This window comes from Seriola lalandi, unplaced genomic scaffold (genome assembly GCF_002814215.2).
Source record: "Seriola lalandi dorsalis isolate HSWRI2012SDOR001 ecotype SW California unplaced genomic scaffold, Sedor1 jcf7180002054391, whole genome shotgun sequence".
NCBI lineage: Eukaryota > Metazoa > Chordata > Actinopteri > Carangiformes > Carangidae > Seriola > Seriola lalandi.
This window is the reverse complement of record NW_019524944.1, coordinates 314,441-333,225: the sequence shown is the minus strand read 5'-3', so window position 1 is coordinate 333,225 and position 18,785 is coordinate 314,441. Positions and strand designations below refer to the sequence as shown.

The following is an 18,785-nucleotide window of genomic DNA, read 5'->3' as shown; positions in this document are numbered from 1 at the left end:
CTACTGAGTATGTTTATCTCCCACAGCAGCAACGGGCAAAAATAGACGATGCATCACAGCCGCACACACACCTTGTGCATTTTCTCTTTTTCCTCTCCTTTGCTCTAATTGGCTCCCTCTTGCATTCTGCCTTTCTCTCTCTCTCTCTCTCTCTCTCTCTCTCTCTCTCTCTCTCTCTCTCACACACACACACACACACACACACACACACACGCACACACACACACACGCACACACACACACACACACACCTTTGCCTCCAATCCATATTACTTACTCCAGTCTCACATACCGTTAAGGCTCTTTCTTCCTATTTCACTGCTCTCTCATTTTCCCTCCCACTTGTGTTGCAATATGCCTATTAATGATGCAGCTAGAGCACCACTGCCAACTTCCTGCCTCTGACAGAGAGAGAGAGAGAGAGGAGTGTAGTTGTGGTGTACATGTCCTGCTTTGTACCACTCCCTCTTATCACTCCACCCCCCTGTCTGTGTTGTTTTCCTCAGAGTTGGCCCATGCGAGCAGCGTGTGGACTGAGTGCAGCTGTTTCGTTCAGAGCAGAGCCCAACATGTGAGAAGATGTCTGTTGGAGGTTGTGCTTGTCCCGGTGAGTGCCGACTCTCTCCCTCTCTCTCTCTCTCTCTCTCTTTCCCTCTCCGTCTCTCTTCTCCCTTTTTCCTCTTTCCTCCTCCGTGTCTGTGCTCAGTGGTGCTGTCAGAAAGATGACTTATGTAAAAGTGCTGCAAAGCCGCCTAGGGCCAGCGTCAAGCTGTGTGAGTCTGTGTGTGCATGCATGTGTGTGATGGTGAAGCCATGCTACACTTTCAACACATGTCCTAAAACAAGGTTATAGACTGAGGCTACCACACTTTAGGATTAAGTTGTTCAGCAGACCCTCTCAGTCACGCTAGCTTGCTGTGCAGCAGATCAATGGCTCTTTGAGTTTTGCCACGTACAGAGACACTGAGATATCAATAAGTACTTGACTTGCTGACTCTTTTCCCTCTTTTTGACTCTTTTTCTCAGCTTTATCTGCCAACTGCATGTCTGCTTCTTGATTATTTGTGCTCATATATGTCTAGAAGAGCTGGTAGAAATAACCGCTTGCTGTCATTGGAACTGTTGTTCATATTTGTCCTGGAACTCTATGACGCAAAAGTAGTTTAATTTACTCACAGCAAAATGGTTTAAAGGTCTCTCTTGATGAGTTCAAATCACTGATGAGGGTACTTAAGAAGATTTAACTGAGAGTTGAATTTGCTTAGAGTTAAGCTGCTGTTTGGATAATAGACAGCTCTTTGTCATTGTGACTTTGCATTTTGCATTCCTGCATATTTTCGTTTTTCACGCAGTTGTTACGCTTGGCTTGGCTTTTCCTGGAATCAAGATTCTTGATCTCTTGAGTTTTAAATAACGGCTGCATAAAGTATGATTTACTGCCATTGTTAATGGCTTCTTATTGGTACAATGTATCCACGCTCTGCTACTGTAGAGGAAGGATATCTAGTATTGTCTGAGTCTGTCTGCACATCAGTCTTTGGCGACGCAAAACGTTTTGGGGCAGTTTTTATCAAGTAGATCCTATAATCTGTTCTCTCCCATAGAGTGTTCGGCCCTTTGTGACTTTGGAGCAATTTCTCTTTAACGGTACCCCCAGTGAGAGCAGGCGGGCTACAGAGACAGTTGCCTTGCACACAGTGAAAAAGCCTCGCACTGCCAGGGGACGGGCTCTGTGCAACACAAGGGAGCGAGTAACAGACAGAAATTGAATCGTAGCATCTGCTCGGGGGGATCTCAGAGAGAGCAGATTGAATTAGGGTGTCAGTATCATTTTAATGGGGCTGCTCTGATTCATTGGTAGTCAGCTATCAGATGGAATAATATTAGAGAGGCCTCTGCTTGATGGTCTCCTCTCTGATCACTCCTTACTCTCTCCTGTAGTTTTCCAGTATCTCTGCCTCCTTCGCTCCCTCTGTTGACGGACTTTAACTGTGGAGCAGAAACTTTTTAATGACATCCACATGTTTTTGAAAGATGCACCAAGAACGAGGTCCACCATGTGCATGTTTTGCACCAACATTCAAACGCACACGAAGGTTTTGCACATGCAGGCATGCGTCCAAATAATACACCATGCACGTACACTACATACACTACAGCACACACACCTTCACGAGGATCCTGCTGGGACAAGTTTAGGCTGGTGGATCTCTCAGATAACCACAGCAACATTGATCAACACAGGTTCGCAGTTTCTCTCCCCCTGTGTGTGTGCGCGCTGTAAATCATTATATTTGAAAGCTGGTTTGTTTACATTCTTGCATGATGGTGGATGGAAGATCCTCCCCATCCTTTGTGTGTGTTTCGGCCTTGTAAAAACAAAGCCGCTCTTATTCTAACATCACTTTCTCCTTTCACCTGGTCCTGGTCATCTTTGTTTTGTCATTGAGCCAGAATATTATTGAATAAAGGACTATGATCTGAGCGTATTTGCATGTCTGCCTGCATGTGAGAGAATGTGAGCCATAATAAGGAACAGACTTCTCCTGTCTGTCTGGTTCATTGACAACCCTGTGACATCCTGCTGTTGTTGTGACTTTGCTGTGAATCAGCCTTTTTAGGGCTTTGTTCCCCGCATGAAGGAGATCCGTCCTAACACAGTGGAGCCAATCACATCCTTTGTTCAGACTAAATGGTAAAAATAGATTGCCTGTGAGCTGAAGATACCCCCCCCCTCCATTTTCACATGTACCCACTCAACCATGCACTCCCCTCCGCTCACCACTCTCTCCGTCTCTCACCCATCTCATTCTAACCCCTCCCTCCTGTTTCTGCCTTCCTCATCTCACTCTCTCCCCTTCTTCCTCTTTCGCCCTCTCTTTCCCTCTCTGTCACTCCCTCATCCGTCGTTCACTGCCTTTTGCAGTAACAGTGCTGTTACCTCATGCAGAAAGTCACATGGCTCCTGATTGGAGAAAAGTGGCTTAAAGCAGAGCCAAAATGGCAGCCAAACAGCCAGGGCTTTTTTTTTTCTTTTTTTTTTTTTTTGATTACCGTTACACAACAACACGACTGCCTCAGCTTTATCTCACTGCACTGAAAGCCTGTGCCTCTCTTTCTTTTCCTCCTCAATTCTTCACTTCTTCCCTTCTCCTCGTCCCCTCCTCTCTCTACACTAGTGAGTCTCTCAGATCTTGTTTGCTAGATCAAAATGGCTGTGTGTGCAGAGGCAGAGAGAAAGAAGGAATGCGTGGGAGACAGAGATGCTGGGGAGTCAGAGAGATGAGGGTGGGGGGGGTGTGGGTGGAGGGGAGGGAAGGGGGGGTCGCGGAGTGGAGACGAGCTGTAGTGATGTCACATCTGCTGCAGGCCGACAGGATGGCAGAGGAAAGCTGGCATGTGCCACACAGGGGGAGGATGGGGAGAAAACTAAATGCGTGGGAAGGAAAAAAGAAGAGAAGGATTTTCTATCAAAGCGCACCTTTATTTGTGAGAGACGTGCAAGTTACAGAGTCTTTAAACATAAAAGCAGGTCTGATACTGAGGTAGAACGTGACAGTAACAGTGCTCAGATTGAAACAGAGCTCTGCTGAAAACAAACGGTGTGAGGACAGCCGCAGAGTTGTTTGAAAGCTGCGTGCTGTATTTCTGTGCCACCTGTGTATGTGGCTTCAAGGCTGTTTAAAGCTCAGGATTGTTGTGTAAATATAAACCATCATTAGATGATTAAATAAATGTATCTTGCTTGTTTGGGCTACTGGTTGGTGTCAAAGATGAACTGTGCAAACAGACCATGAATGGTACCCACTGGATTTGATGAAGAATATGCAAATCATGTTGACATTTTTGCTTCTATTAAGGGGATTTCTGGACAATAAAGTCAGAGCATTAGGAGTAAATAGATGATGTCTGCAGGTGGAGGTGCAGTTTGTGGAGTTGGTTCATTTGTTTGGAGGTGACTCGTGGGGTTTATGGAATTTGTGTTTGAGAGGTGACATTAAAATAAGCATTATCTGAATGTAGGCCATCATGTTGTGGGTTAGATAAAGTGTCCATATTCTGGTAAAATCAAGTGCTGTGTCATAGCTGTTCCATTATTCATTATCTGTGGAGCAGCTCCAAGATTAGTCTCTAAATAACATCATGACTACAGTCTGTCTCTCTGTTGTTTAGTTTAAGAGGAGACATTAAAGCTGAGTTGTGCAGGATGATAAGGATACAATTGTAAATTTCATTTTATGGTGGGTTTACACAGACACATTATAGAGGTTTTGCTGAGACATTTTTTGCAGGACACGTCATTTCGTTCCCTGGATGTTAGCACAACAAGAGAAGCAGTAAAAATGACAGTTTTATAAATGAGGTTCACTGCCCGAACCCACAGTTTAAACTGCACGAGATCCTATCTGTCTATCTACAACAACAATCCTTTATGGCGTATACCTTAGGGATTGGCTAATTCTGTCTGGATTCAAACCAGTGACATCTGTCATTGCAAATGTCCACATCGTCAACCGTCGAACTGACTTTCACACACTAGCTTTCTTTGGTTATCCTTCAATTTATCTTGAACACATGCTGTTTAACTTCCTCCTGTCAAGCCACAGAAGCATCCTCTGGGTGCAGCCTGCGTTAGTTCTGTCTGCCGCTGTGTTGCTATCACTACCAGTCAGGTGTCACAACAGTTTCCCTGACAGGTTTGTGCTTCCACTGTGGCGTCTAGAAAAGCGGCAACAGGGATCTGAACATGCTGTTCACCAGCTCTCTCTTCAGATTTTCTTCAATCTCACTGTCATAAGTCTGCGTGCACACAGTATGTCTGAAGGTTTTGGTTTTTTTTTGGTTGATTTTTTCCAAGTGTAAAAGTTGTCTAACTGTACCAGCATTTGAGTAATGGACCAAATAATTAAAAATCTGAGCCCTTTTCTATTTTTCAGTTATATAGACCACATTATTAATTTAAATGACAATGCGTGAAAGGCATTTCAGTGGGAATGCTACGCAACGGGCCCGAGATCTATTAATACAAGTGGGTACATCAGATCTTGTGTAGTACAAGACCAGCTTTCTGGTGACTAAAATAGGACTTAGCTCTCGTGTATATGACTGCCATATTCTGATTCAGCCTTTAGTGTTATCACTGCCTACCAGCCCTGCTTGTCAGGTACTCTGTGCATGTGTGTACTAAATGTGACTCTTAGTGAATACAAATGAAACCGGATTCACTTCTCAGAAGAGAAACACTCCCACTGTAATGCATGAAGTATATCACATATCTTGTGCCATATAATCAACACTTCATTTTGATCCATCTTTATTAGTTTCATGTAATAATACTAATGCAGATTATGCAGACTTCATTCTCTGTCTTAAGACATAAGAACTATTATGGATGTAAAGGTTATTGATTGTTATAATCATGGAATAGGCAAATAAAGCTAAAGATCTAACTGCATGATAAAAATGAGAGATTATATAATTTAAAATGAAAAAAAAAAAAGCTATATTAGTCGTGACTAAACTCCTGGAAGTTCATTCTGTTGGATTCTTCTCTGTTCTGCTCTGAAGCATGAGGAAGATGTTCGCAGCGTTTGCCAGCAGAGGGAGATGCTGTTCTATCACGTCTCCATGTGTCAGTCCATCAGCACTGAACAGACATGAACAGACAGCAGACTGGGGAATCACTGTTTCCTACAAGATCTGGGCTCCTAGATCTGGGCTCGTGTTATAACAAAATGCTTTCTTTTTATTTCCCCTGTAACTGTTTAATTATTTATTTTCTGTGATAACCATAAAGGCAGATGTCTTGATTGGACCACCAATACTTTCCCTAGAAAGAGATTTTGAGTTGCATCTTTTTCCACAATTTGATGGAAAATATTAGATTTGCTAGACAACATCGTAGTAACAAGAAAAGACTGACAACATTAAAACACTGGAGGAAATATATTCCACCGGTGTCGTTACAACATGAAACTCCAGGTCCAAGCAGTTAGATGGATTGTTTAATTTTTCATTATGATGTAGCTCACAATTCACACTAGATATTTTTGTGGCATTGTCTCCTTCAATCTGAGCGGTGAACACAAGCTGAAGCTGATGTGCTGCTCTGTGCCTGACATGTGGTTTGTGCATTAAGAGTGACTGGTGTGGGTCAGATGTGTTTACTCTCTCAATGAAATGCATCGCTTTACTTCTCTCATCTGCGCTCCTGGCTTATATAATTCTACAAGCTGACTGGTGGCTCAAGTGAAAGCCTCAACAAATTGAGCTTGAAATGCACTTTGAGACCACTTCAAATATATTTGCTTGTAAACATTAGAGTGGTTATTGATTAAAAGTGAGGCTGCAGATTATACCCTTACATAATCTCGGGCTACGACAGGCTCAAGACTGTGGTCTAAAGGATTTGAGTCATCAGTGAAGGGAATCATTTTTCATGAAGCTTTACAAAGTTGGCTTGAATTAAACAGCATATTTAGGTAACAAGTCAGTATCACAGATTTACTGAACAGTGTAAACAGAACGCCTGAGTTACACTCGATGGATTTAATAAAGGGTCAGTCAAGGCAAAATCTTTTTAATTTTGTGATTGTTAATGTCAGGACAGACTGTAACTTACAAGATGACCAGTGCTAGTTCACATAGTCCCAGCATCCCTAGCAAAATAATTTCACTATCCCCTTATTCACCGTCACTGATTATTATATTATTATAGACTGAATAAGGTTCAAAGCCCCTGTCATAAAAAAGCTTCATAAATGCACCAAGTTGGAAAAATATTCTCACATACTGCAGATTTCACAGGATATAATCCTGACAGTTTTTGTCCAAGACAACATAAGATAAATGTTACATATCCTGGAGGAAGTATTGTATGTATGTACAGATTTAAACTCACCCAAAGTTGTAAGTAATTCCAGGCTGAGGGATGACTGAAGATCATTTCATGTCTGAGGGACATCACATCCAATGCAGCACTTAAATAAATAATACTGAACCTGGGGAACAAGTCAGTCCTGTGAATGGGCCTTGTAGGTCCCAGAGTTTCTGTTAAGTTGATATTTAATGTGACATGGTAGAAGCCTCGAAAGGGCTTCATGTTTAGATTTATGGCAGTCTTCCCTCCTAACAGACAGGGGTGGGGCCCAACTTTATTATGCACAATGACATTTTAAGACTGTATTTAAAATAGGTCATAAATTATAGAGCAGAGTAGAGTATAGAGTTATAGTTTGAATTTACGGGTATCATGTCTGTCTAATACTTGCTTCAATGAAAAAACAAAGGGCTACTAGGGTCACTCATTATAAACACTGTCTGTTCAAACCCAACAAACAAATGAATTATAGTGAAGATCTCTAAGTGTCGAAACTACCTAATATGTCAGGTGTAGTTGCATTTCGTAGAATGATGCTGTGACAAAAACATGAAGCCATTTGGTTTTGAATATTTAACACAGTGTAAACATCATATAACTTCAATGAAGAGCTGGAACAAGCTGATACACACCAGAGTATGATGCTCTCAGACTGTAAAATAATATTTGTCTATCCAATATGTATGTTGAATAGGCTGATAGCTGTTAACTGTTCCTCACAGTTGGGACCCACCTTGTATCACTTTGGGGGACACCGGGTCCTGAACAAGACAAACTAGGGGCCCATGTCAGGGAGGTAGGCCCGTGTTTGTCCCGGTCTGTGTGTCGGGATGGGCGGAGGAGCTCTGAGGAGGCGGGGCCTTTGTTTGTTCGTGTCTCGGCTGGCAGGAACAAAGGGTCCTGTAGTAGTAGTAGATAGGTAGCACTGTCCTCCATACAAATGATATTTAAAACATATAGTCGGGGGTTGCAAATTGACTGGAACCAAGGGAACTAGCGGGAGCGTTTTACTTACCGTCGCTTGCCGTCTTGTTTGGGATTTTAGGACTGCATTATTAGCGGCCGGCGCTGGAGCTTTCCCCATCCAGCCGCTCCGGCTAGCACCGAGGCTAGCTGGCTAGAAACACCGAGCGGAGGTGTTGAGCAACACCGCGTTTCGGTGGACCTTTCTCTGCAGGTAACTCAAACTTACAGCCGCTCTACTTTTGCAGCACCACTGGTTCAAAATAAACCGCTGAAAACTGTTCGTAAACAAGCACGGGAAATTAGTAGTGGACGGCGCTGATAACGGTTGTTTAGCAACTAGGTTAATAGCTTAGCAATGGCATCCGTCCTCCGCAAACGGTTAACGAATGCGGCCCTTGGGTTCAGTTTACGCCCGGTCCTGTATGGTAAAATAAACACTGGCTTACTTTTAAATGTCCACGGTGCATGTCCACACATCGAGCCATAAGCAGAGGCCAATAAGCAGAGCAAGTATGTTGGGAGGCTTTGCACATTGCTTTGGATGTTTTACTGGCTGAGGGCCAGCCCCTGGATGCAGCTCTATTGTTCGCAATGAACAGTTTGGGCGGACTAAAGTGCACCAGTTTAATTTATTTAAAGTTAACTTATGAGCAGTCGTGCATCAGAAGCTCTCATCTGATTTTACACAGGTTCCTAAATGAAGCTTGCTCTCAGACTGCAGTCAGGCTTATTCATCTGTATTTGTCATGTGTACTTAAACCCAGGACGCTTCCCTGATCCTGTCTTTCATGAAGATGTTATGTTTGGCCCGTGAAATTGTTATTACATAGATGCTTCTGTTTGACTGGGACCTGTAATCTGCAGATATTGTGTCGATAGGTTAAATTCGGTTGACCTGACTTTATTTGGGTGGGAGTGTATATTAGTGTTTATTAGTCGTGAAAATGATATGCCTGTCAGCAGTTTTGCATATTGTTTCAGAATATGCAGGTATTATATATTAGAGGTGATATGATACATCTTTATTTGACAGGAGACATCGTGATTAGTTTTAGTGGAGGAGTTTTATTGTGGAGGAATTATTTGTTGCAGTGGAATTTGTGTTTTGCACAATGTTCATTAGCGTCAGACTGAACAAAGACTTATCATATAGGGTTGAATGCTGTCTGGGGCTAATGGCTGGTGCTGTGTTGGGGGGGTGGGTCTATAGGTCAGAGGTAATGCGTAGAGAACCATTGAGCAAGTTCGCCCCCATGGTAATGAGGAGGAGAACATGACCTGCCATGACTCTCTCGGGTATACTGAAGAAAGGGGTGAAAGTGAATTAAGGAGGAGTTGTAGTTGTTGAAGGAGCCGAAAGAGTTCACACAGGCATATTTAACCACAACTCGTGCCCCTCTCCCTCTATTTGTGTCTGTCGTGACCACCACGATTTGTGGATTGGTCTGTCTGTGGGGCATCCATCAGTTCACCTAAAGTGATGTGAAAAGATTAAAATATATAAAACATCCCAGTTAGGTTTGATCCTGCATTAAAGTGACCCATGTTGGGAGTCCCATGTTTCTACCCCTTGTCTGTTTTGATTTGTTACAACCACCATTTCATATGCCAAGCTGACAGTGACTGACTGCTTTGCATAAATTGTGACTAAGTCAAAGTAACAAATTAACATTATGTTACCTTCAAGTACCTGTTGGGAATACCTGATTTACACGTATGCATAAACACCATTATCAAATGGGCATACACAGAAACAGTCAGGATCTTGTATGATCCAACATTTCTTTACCCTGTTATGAATGTATCACTATCACATATGTTAAATTCCTCTAGATAACTTTAATATTTTTCTGTATCTGTGCTAAAAAAATAGGGTAACTGCACAGTGGTTATGGGGGGCCAGTCTAGGTCAAATTACTTGGAGTTGTTTTTCTCAGTCATCCTAGTCTGCTACTGTGTCTGAATGTGTGTAAAATATCTTTGGTTAGACCTCATTACACACAGTCGCTGTCTGTGTGAGGTCTCATTGAGTAGAGATGCAGAATAGATGTTTTCTCAGAGCCCTGAATTGTTTGAGCGTGAATTCCTTATCTGGGCAGACAAGGGTTAACAACAGCTAGGGTAGCCAGTGGGGGGATGGGTAGAGGAGGCAACTAGAGGGGGAGAAACACACAGCACTGAGCAGCATGGTTAGGATCACATTGGGCTGGATGTGGAGGGTTCCCTGTAATGGTACGGATGGTACAAGAACACAAAGAACATGCCATACCATCTCCTCTCCTAGTATCCTCCCATTTCACTGATTGTTTTCTCAGATTTTCTGCAGGCTAATAAATATTGCTGTGCCCCCCACCCCCCACCCACCCACCCACCCATGATGATTTGTTTTCTTGTCCATTTACCAGATTGAAGATACATTAGATAATGAAAGCAGCAGGAAATTGTTTTGGCAGCATGCTTTTATTTGAGTAAATCTCGACAAAATCATCCCACATTAGATTACTTAGATGATGCTGTGATTTGAATGAGCTAAATCTAAATCTCCTCTAAATCTCTGCTCTTTTTCCCCCCTCCTCCTCTGCCCTGTGGTTGTGTGCAGGCTGTTCGTCAAAGTCATTCAAGCTGTACTCTCCTAAGGAGCCCCCCAACGGCGGCAGCTTTCCCCCCTTCCACCCAGGCGCTATGCTGGACAGAGATGTGGGGTAGGTCTGGGTTATACTGTCAGGACAGGAGATGCTCTGTGAAAAGGAAAATATGTCTAAAACTAGGGCACCTTTTGCATTAATTTAGTCATTAAATCATGTAATTTATTACGTTTCTGATGTCTCCTTTTTACGTCTTGCGTCTTAATTTCATAATTTGTTGCCTCGACCTAGATATTTTTTAAAGAGGAATACAACACATCTCTTCGAGATCTTGATTGTTTTTTATAAATAATGTTCTGTATTGAAGTTTTGGCTGTAGTAATACTGTAGTATTATTTATAATATTTTGGTGTGTTTCAAAGCATATTTTTCAAATCAGGCTGTTTGATCATCCCATCTTTGAAAGAAATGAGAGTTGACTACACAGAAACATGCTGGTTTTAAATGTGTTGCCTAAAATAGCAAAAATGGAGAAGAAGCAACATATAGCTTAATTAAAAGTGTTCTTATTAAATGTATTCTTGTGTGTTGCGAGTGCTGAATATTTTCACTTGTTTTTCTGTACCTCCCTGCTCTATCTTTACCTGAAACTCCATGTTAGTCATGTAAGATCAGGAACTGGCTCTTAGCAGCACTTTTGCAGCTCTGAAATGAAATGAAAGATTTAAAGGGCATGTCATGTAATGCCTTTGCCATATAGAATGAAAAGCACACAACCTTGTTCTTACTTTGGTTTCTTATAAAATAGTTGCTGATTATATTTTTTTCCCTCCTAGGCCTACACCCATGTACCCCCCCTCATACATGGAGCCTGGAATGGGGTGAGTACACTGATGCTTTAATAGTGAGCATATATTTGTGGTTTGCCCTAGCTCGGAAGTAATTTATAAAACATTTATACTGGGTATAATACCTCTTTTCGTGTTATAAATGTAAGCATTAAATTCACCTGCGATTAACTTTAGTATGAGCCTGCTCTTGGCTCATACCATTTGTTTGCACTGCGGGTGTGGAAAAGTCACTGAAGCAGCTCAAACTCTGGAGTGTTGAATGCTGTTTTCTGTTTCAGGAGACCCACACCGTACGGGAACCAGACAGACTACAGGATATATGAGTTGAACAAAAGGCTACAGAACTGGACAGAGGTGAGAGTGACGTCATCATTTACATAGAGTGTAGTAAAATAATTTTCATTTCATTTTCAAGTTGGTTGTTATTACCATCTGCAATACATGCTTCATGCTGCAGCTTCTGTGAACTACTTACTCTTGACATGTTTCCCCCCCAGATGCTGTTTTTGTGTAGCTAACCATGCTAGGGATTTTGTGGGAAATTAAGATTGAGAACTCACTGACTTAATTTACATTCAGAGTCTAATAGGATTATCTGATCAACCAGGCTAAAACATAATTGGAGTGCCAACTGAGCGCGCAACTGAGTAGCCGTTACGAGCCTTTCTTTGCTGTGAATGTCAGTCTGCACACCAGAACAAATACAGACACTATAACCTGTCTACACTGGAGGGATGTCAGTTGCAGTTATATTTAAGACCAAGCACAACATCTGATATTTGATTGAACTGCATGCCAAATACTCTTTGAGGAAACGTTCAGGGCCACTTGCGTGCCTCCCATGTTGTGTGGATGACCATCATAAAGCAAGAAGCGGTTAGGGTAATATAAGTGGTACATTTTAGGAAATAGGAATTTCTGCTTCTTCTTTTTCTGCAATTATAGAGTGTTTTTAATTTATTTATATTATCTTATCTCAACTTCCTCACATGTCTGTAGCAAACACAACAGCTATTGTTTTTGATAACTGACATTTACTCCTACCAGGGTTGAATATAAGCTGGTATTTTTTTCTTCTAACATGTGACCCATTTAGATTGTTTTATTAAACCTAATCTGAAGCAGAACTGTTTCATGTTAACAAGGAGAACATTAACATCTATTCTGTCTTCTTCCTGTTTTAGACTTGATCGATATGTTTTATTTTATTGTGATTATTATTAAGTTAAGATTATCAAGTAAATTGGCTCAGGTGCCATTTTCACAACATTTTCCTTTCAGATTTTATAGGAATGAAAGACTGAGAGTAATCGTTCTTCCTCTGCTTTCAGGACTGTGACAATCTCTGGTGGGATGCCTTCACCACAGAGTTTTTTGAGGATGACGCCATGCTCACCATCACTTTCTGTCTGGAAGATGGACCCAAACGATACAGTGAGATATTTTTTATTTTAAAAAGAACCTTGAGTTTCAGGTGCAGGTATTTTCAGTTTAATATTAGTAATGTCAAGGCAGTGTGATCCATATCTCATGTTTAAATTTCCATATATTTTTATCTAAATATTTTGAATTTTCAAATGTGCTTGAGAATTTAATTGTAAAATAAGCATTGTGTTAGTTGCATAATGTGTGTCCTTTCTGCTTTATTTTCGATTTGACCCTATTTATGGCTGTGTCAAACTTCCTGGTCCTGTAACCTCCCACATTCCCAATGTGGGTGATTCTGTTTAATTTTTTTTGTATTCATTTTAATTGATGGATCATTTTTGTCTGCAGCCATCGGCAGGACGTTGATCCCACGCTACTTTCGAAGTATTTTTGAAGGGGGCGCCACTGAGCTGTTCTATGTTTTGAAGCACCCAAAGGAGTCCTTCCACAGCAACTTTGTGTCTCTCGACTGTGACCAGTGCACCATGGTGACCCAGAATGGCAAACCTATGTTCACACAGGTATGGTTAATGTCAAACAGAATAAGTCTTTGCTCCTGTAGTTGGCGTCATGACCTCTGACCCCTGATCTCTGATCTCTCTCCTGTGGATAAGGTTTGTGTGGAGGGCCGTCTGTACCTAGAGTTCATGTTCGATGACATGATGAGGATCAAGACGTGGCACTTCAGCATCAGACAACACAGAGAGGTCTTACCAAGGAGCATTTTGGCTATGCATGTGAGTTCCAGACTCAAAAAAAAAACACACACACACACACACACACAAGCACACACAAAATGCACATCCTGTACGTTTTAATTATTCATCTCCTCTTTTAACTCAATCATGCAGGATCCCCAGATGCTCGATCAGCTGGCTAAAAATATCACCAGATGTGGGCTGTCCAACTCCACGCTCAACTACCTCCGTGTAAGCAAATTTCCATGTCATAATGTTATTCTTTTTTAATCATTCAGTTCACCCCAGCTATACATTCAACAATCCGCTAACGCTACTTCATGCCTCTGTGGTTCCTCTCTTTGTCTCCCCTAAAGCTATGTGTGATATTGGAGCCCATGCAAGAGTTGATGTCCAGGCATAAGACCTACAGCTTGAGCCCCAGAGACTGCCTGAAGACCTGCCTCTTCCAAAAGTGGCAAAGAATGGTAGCCCCTCCAGGTAACACACACTTTTGATATTGCCTGGGCATTTACAGCCGTGTGGCCCTTACATTCATAAAGTCATGGAGGACCCACATAGAAATCCAGCTGCAGTTGCATGACTTTCTCAACAGGGCTGAGAAATAACAGATTTTTAGAGATTGAAATATTCGATCATGATATCTCTTCTCCCCTTCTGTATTTGTAGCTGAGCCAGCCAGACAAGCTCCAAACAAGCGGCGGAAAAGGAAGGTGTCTGGAGGAAGCACCGTGAGCTCCGGCGGAGGCAGCAACAACAACAGCAACAGCAAAAAGAAGAGTCCAGCCAACAGCTTTTCACTCTCCAGCCAGGTACCTGTAAGCATTACATCTGCTTGACCTCTATCTGCACCTCCAAGTTCAGCTGAGCAAGGCATGGGAGGATGAGATGGAGGGTGGTGGTGGTGGGGGGGTTGGAAAGGAAGGCAAGGAGGTTAGAAAGTTATTTGCAGGCGTAGGGGGTGGTAGTTGGGGTTGGTACTGTGCCAAGGAGTAGGTATAGCAGCAGGTCAGAGTAAAGATAGCTTAGGGAAGCTTCTGGAGGTGGGGTTTGGATTCAGGTGTGATGGTGGGGGGTAGGGGTTGATTTGTATAATTCTACTGAGGATTATTAGATTTAGTAAGTAGATCCCCTCATGTGAACCAGTGATGGGCAGTCCCTGGTCCTCTGGGGCCACAGGTTTATGGGTTAAATAGAGGGGGCACAAGTGACCTCCATCTCTAAGTAATGGTTACTATATTTTGGGGCTATGGGGTAGGGGTACCTTGCTCTGATTTCCAGTGGGACAGTTAGGTTTTCTCTCTAAATCCGCTGTATCAACTTTGGTTGTAGAGTTACCTCTAAGTCTATCAGAGCACACGAGTCACACAGCACTGCTGTCTTTGCTTACTTGGTTGCTTGATTGAGTGAACGAGACCCGAGGTGGAATGAAACCCCCCCCCAACTCCCGTGATGCAGCACTCAAGGATCAGGGATGCCCACTGCTGGCCAGTAGGGAGGGCCCCTCGACCCTGGTTCTTGGAACAGGGGCAGGGTGTCAGGGCCACATGGACTACTGAACTGTCAGGGATTATGCCCTGGTAACACTAATGCCTCAGGATTTTAACACTTGGGTTCCTTTGGTCCCTAAAACGTAGCTTGAAGTATCGATTATAGTGCATTTCATTAGTCAAAATGAATTTGTAAAGCTGGAATTGAACCCAGTTTGATCGAATCTAGACCGTAGGAAAAAAAAAAACGTTACAGTTACAACCCGTCCGTGCAGCCAGTCATTCCGCGAACCCCCCTGTATTATGGGGATAATATGTACCGGCCCTTGCTGTCCCCTTTAGGACGTGATGATGGTGGGAGAGCCCACTCTGATGGGAGGGGAGTTTGGTGACGAGGACGAGCGTCTGATCACGCGGCTGGAGAACACGCAGTACGATGGGGCGAATGGCCTGGAGGATGAGGACAGTTTCAACAGCTCGCCTGCACTGGGGGCACACTCGCCCTGGAACAACAAAGCCCCCTCCAGTCAGGAGAGCAAGAACGACAACTCCCAGTCGTCCCAGTAGAGTGCTGAGGCCCCAGTCAGCCCCTTTTTCATTGCTTAAAAAACTACTGGGACCCACCTGAGCCAACACGCTAGCGAGAGGAGTCAGGGAGGGTGGCCTCGAGCACTTGTGTTCAATGAATTTTTTTGTTTTGTTCCGTTATGTTATTTTTAAGACAAAAGGAGAGTGATCAGGGAAAGGGATGATAGCTGATGGACTGATAGAGCTCTTTGCTGTCACATGAAGGACAGGGTCAGTAGAATCCCACTCTCGCTCCCTCACATTGTTGCACATGACCAGTGGTGCTCAGCCTTGGCCCTTGTCTGCTCGGCTCCAGTCAGTCCTCTTAGATGTGTGGTGAGGCTGGCGGGGTGGCGGTGTGTGTGCGTGTGTGTTTATCCCCCCCATCATCGCTCACCACAGTGTTTGGGCCAAAGTTCTGGCGTGTCCTGATGTCCGAGTGCTCGCCATGGCGACCATGTCAGTGGGTTCTTGTTCCAACCTCGGGTCTCTCAGGCGTGCGTTTTCCTTGACGACGCACCTCGTTGTTTCTGTTGTGCTCATTTCACAGGGAAGAAATGCTTAACTTATTTTTTTGCAGGCTGCAGAAAACTGTGTGCACTCTTAGTATCAAAATTCCGGGTCTCTCAGGCGTGCGTTTTCCTTGACGACGCACCTCGTTGTTTCTGTTGTGCTCATTTCACAGGGAAGAAATGCTTAACTTATTTTTTTGCAGGCTGCAGAAAACTGTGTGCACTCTTAGTATCAAAATTCAACGTTCGGTTTTTAAAAACTCAATTATTTGTTTTTGTAGGACCTGGTTGGAACAAAAACCTGTACAGTGCCGGAGCTTGAGGACCGGAGTTGAGAACCACTACGTTAAATCTTAAACACACACACACACACACACATACACACACACACACACACACACACACACACACACACACACACACACACACCCATACCCTCACCTACACCTACAACATAAAGCATTGAGGTACTGGAGAGAGGTGGTACGCAGCATGTCTGGACCAGAGCACCAGACGCTACAGAAGTGTGTTTTCATTTTCTATGTTTTAGACTTGTTTTGAGTTTTTTTTTTATTTTTGTAAACAATTTCTAAAAAATAAACAGACAAGCAAGCAAACAAAAACACCCCAGAATATTCTTTGCACTGTTTTCCACTCTTAACTCCAATCTATTTTTCTTATGAATTGACGTTGTATTTTTTTTCTTTTCTATTATTGCTAATGTAAGAACTGTAAAACATCTGAAACCTGCAGTATATTAATGTATAGGTATTGCTGTTAGATCATTCTTATTGTGATGGTAATAACTTTCATGTAAGTCTATGCTCGATATAATGTCATCCATCTGTGTCAGACATCACACTGTCATCAGGTCCATTGGCTTCAGTGCTAGAAAACAGGCTGGGGGAGAACAAGGCTAGTGTTTTAATACTGTACTACATCTTGTTTGATGCGAGTCCAAAGCAGCACACTGGAAACCAGTTTACCCACTAAATTACCATCCAGCGCCTGGTTTGGATCTGTTGTCTTGTCATTGCAGAACTGTTTGCGTTGTCTTGAAATCTCTATCTGGGGGTCCTCTATTCAGAGAACAGAAAACTTCTCAAATTTGCTACTCAAAATATTTTAAAAACAAGTTTTGACAGGATTGTAAAATAAGAAAAAAAAAAAGACTTTTGTATTAACTTAAGTTTCCCAGAAATGTTTTTAATCACAATTAAGAAAGCTGCAGACCAAGGAGCTACATGTAAAGATTCTTTAGATATTGATTACACTGCGCTGTTTTATGTTTTATGAAGAATCATTTTGTTGGCTTTACTCCTCATGTTTGTGTCTGTGCTTGTATATTTTTAGCTAGTAATTTCTGTAAAAGTTATTCTATGTATTCCTCCCTAGAACTATGAGAAACTCAATCTAATGTAAAGAGATGAAAAGCCTCTTAAAGTTTTTTTAAACGTGATTTTTAATGGTACAATCACTGATAAAAGAATTTTGCCCTCATTTTAGCAAACTGTATTTATTTTTCTATGTACTGACATTCTGTTTAGGTCCCACCCACCTGTACAATACTCATGATAATATATGGAGGAGTTTGTGGGGCTGCTGAGTCAGTTAATGCTAATAGAGGTCATTCCATTACTTTTGTTCTTTGACATGCGGCTCCCAGGTCATTCTGACCTGTTTATTACAAATGTTCAGTATGTTCACAGTAAAGAGATATTTAATAGCCATTCTCTGCTGTTGTAGGTTTCTGGTCTATCTGAAAACTTGTCAGATGCACTGAAAACCAATAAATAACCACATTTAGAGAAAACGTTAACCTCTTAGTTGTCCTTTTTTTTTTTTTTTTCTCTGTGAAGTTGCTCAAGTTTATGGTGATCCTCGAGCTCTTCAGATGCTGGGAATGTGCCACAATGGCGCAACCTTTAATGAGATTTAATAAAATGTACCTATCAATCATATTTTTTTTTCTTTTTATGGTTTTGTATTTGATGGATATTTTTCAGATACAGTTAAAGTGAAAAATAAGTGAAAGGTGATATTTCATTAATGGTGAACTATTCTGACTATCCTGCATAAAGGACTCACTGGACCTGACCTTAAGCGGCTGTGTCAGGGTTCCCTGTTTACATACATACTATAAAATGAAAACACTTTACCAAAATCCCAGATCCCCTGCTGACAGATACTGGATAGCAATTTGCCGACTCTCCCAGCAGGGGTCTCTCAGAGCGCCATTACAGACTGAGCAGCCTGTCAGAAATTCCTCCATCTTTATATCTGGCAGAAATATTGTCTGTAAATCCACACTGAGCTGCAGGCTGTTGTGTTTAAATCCTTATTCATTGTCTCTAGCACCCCTAGTCTACTTTAGTGGTTTATCGTTTCAGCAGGCTGACACAGAATTTAATCTAGGGGCAACTTAACAACACTGTGTTTCCTAAGTTGATGTAATTTAGGGAACATAAGGGTTTGTGAGACAGATGAAATGGCAATGCACCCATAGCTGGCTCTTGTAGCACCTCATCGCAGGGGTGATTTTATATCTATATTTTTTTCCAGGTTTCTGTCATTGATAATTCATGTATAAAGATGAATTTTCACTGAAAAACTCTGTTGTCTTTATTGGACTCAGCTATGATGGTTCTTTATAGGAAAATACTTTACTTACTCTGGTGTGGACATGTTATTGTTTTTTTTGTTTTTATCACACAGAACTTGAACAAGAGAATCACACACACACACACACAAAAAAAACTACACTAAAAACAAAATATCACTGACATTTTCTCCAGTAATCGTGGGAAA

General features: G+C 42.2%; 1 protein-coding gene across 6 annotated transcripts; it reads left to right on the top strand.

Moving 5' to 3' along the window:
* Positions 1-469: 469 nt before the first annotated feature.
* On the top strand, positions 470-18,588 carry ldb1a (LIM domain binding 1a). 6 transcript variants are annotated; one of them, XM_023409415.2, is made up of 11 exons: positions 470-607; positions 10,446-10,548; positions 11,268-11,312; positions 11,561-11,636; positions 12,614-12,716; positions 13,059-13,231; positions 13,325-13,447; positions 13,562-13,639; positions 13,765-13,888; positions 14,078-14,220; positions 15,241-16,077. In XM_023409415.2, exons 1-11 carry the CDS (start codon positions 580-582, stop codon positions 15,463-15,465), a joined length of 1,221 nt encoding a protein of 406 aa, XP_023265183.1. In that variant the 5' UTR covers positions 470-579; the 3' UTR covers positions 15,466-16,077. The 6 variants fall into 6 exon arrangements, with proteins under 6 accessions (XP_023265183.1, XP_023265182.1, XP_087031016.1 ...); XM_023409414.2 differs by having other exon boundaries at positions 475-607; positions 14,078-14,226; XM_023409417.2 differs by lacking the exon at positions 15,241-16,077 and adding an exon at positions 16,259-18,588 and having other exon boundaries at positions 483-607; positions 14,078-14,226.
* The last annotated feature ends 197 nt before the right edge of the window (positions 18,589-18,785 follow it).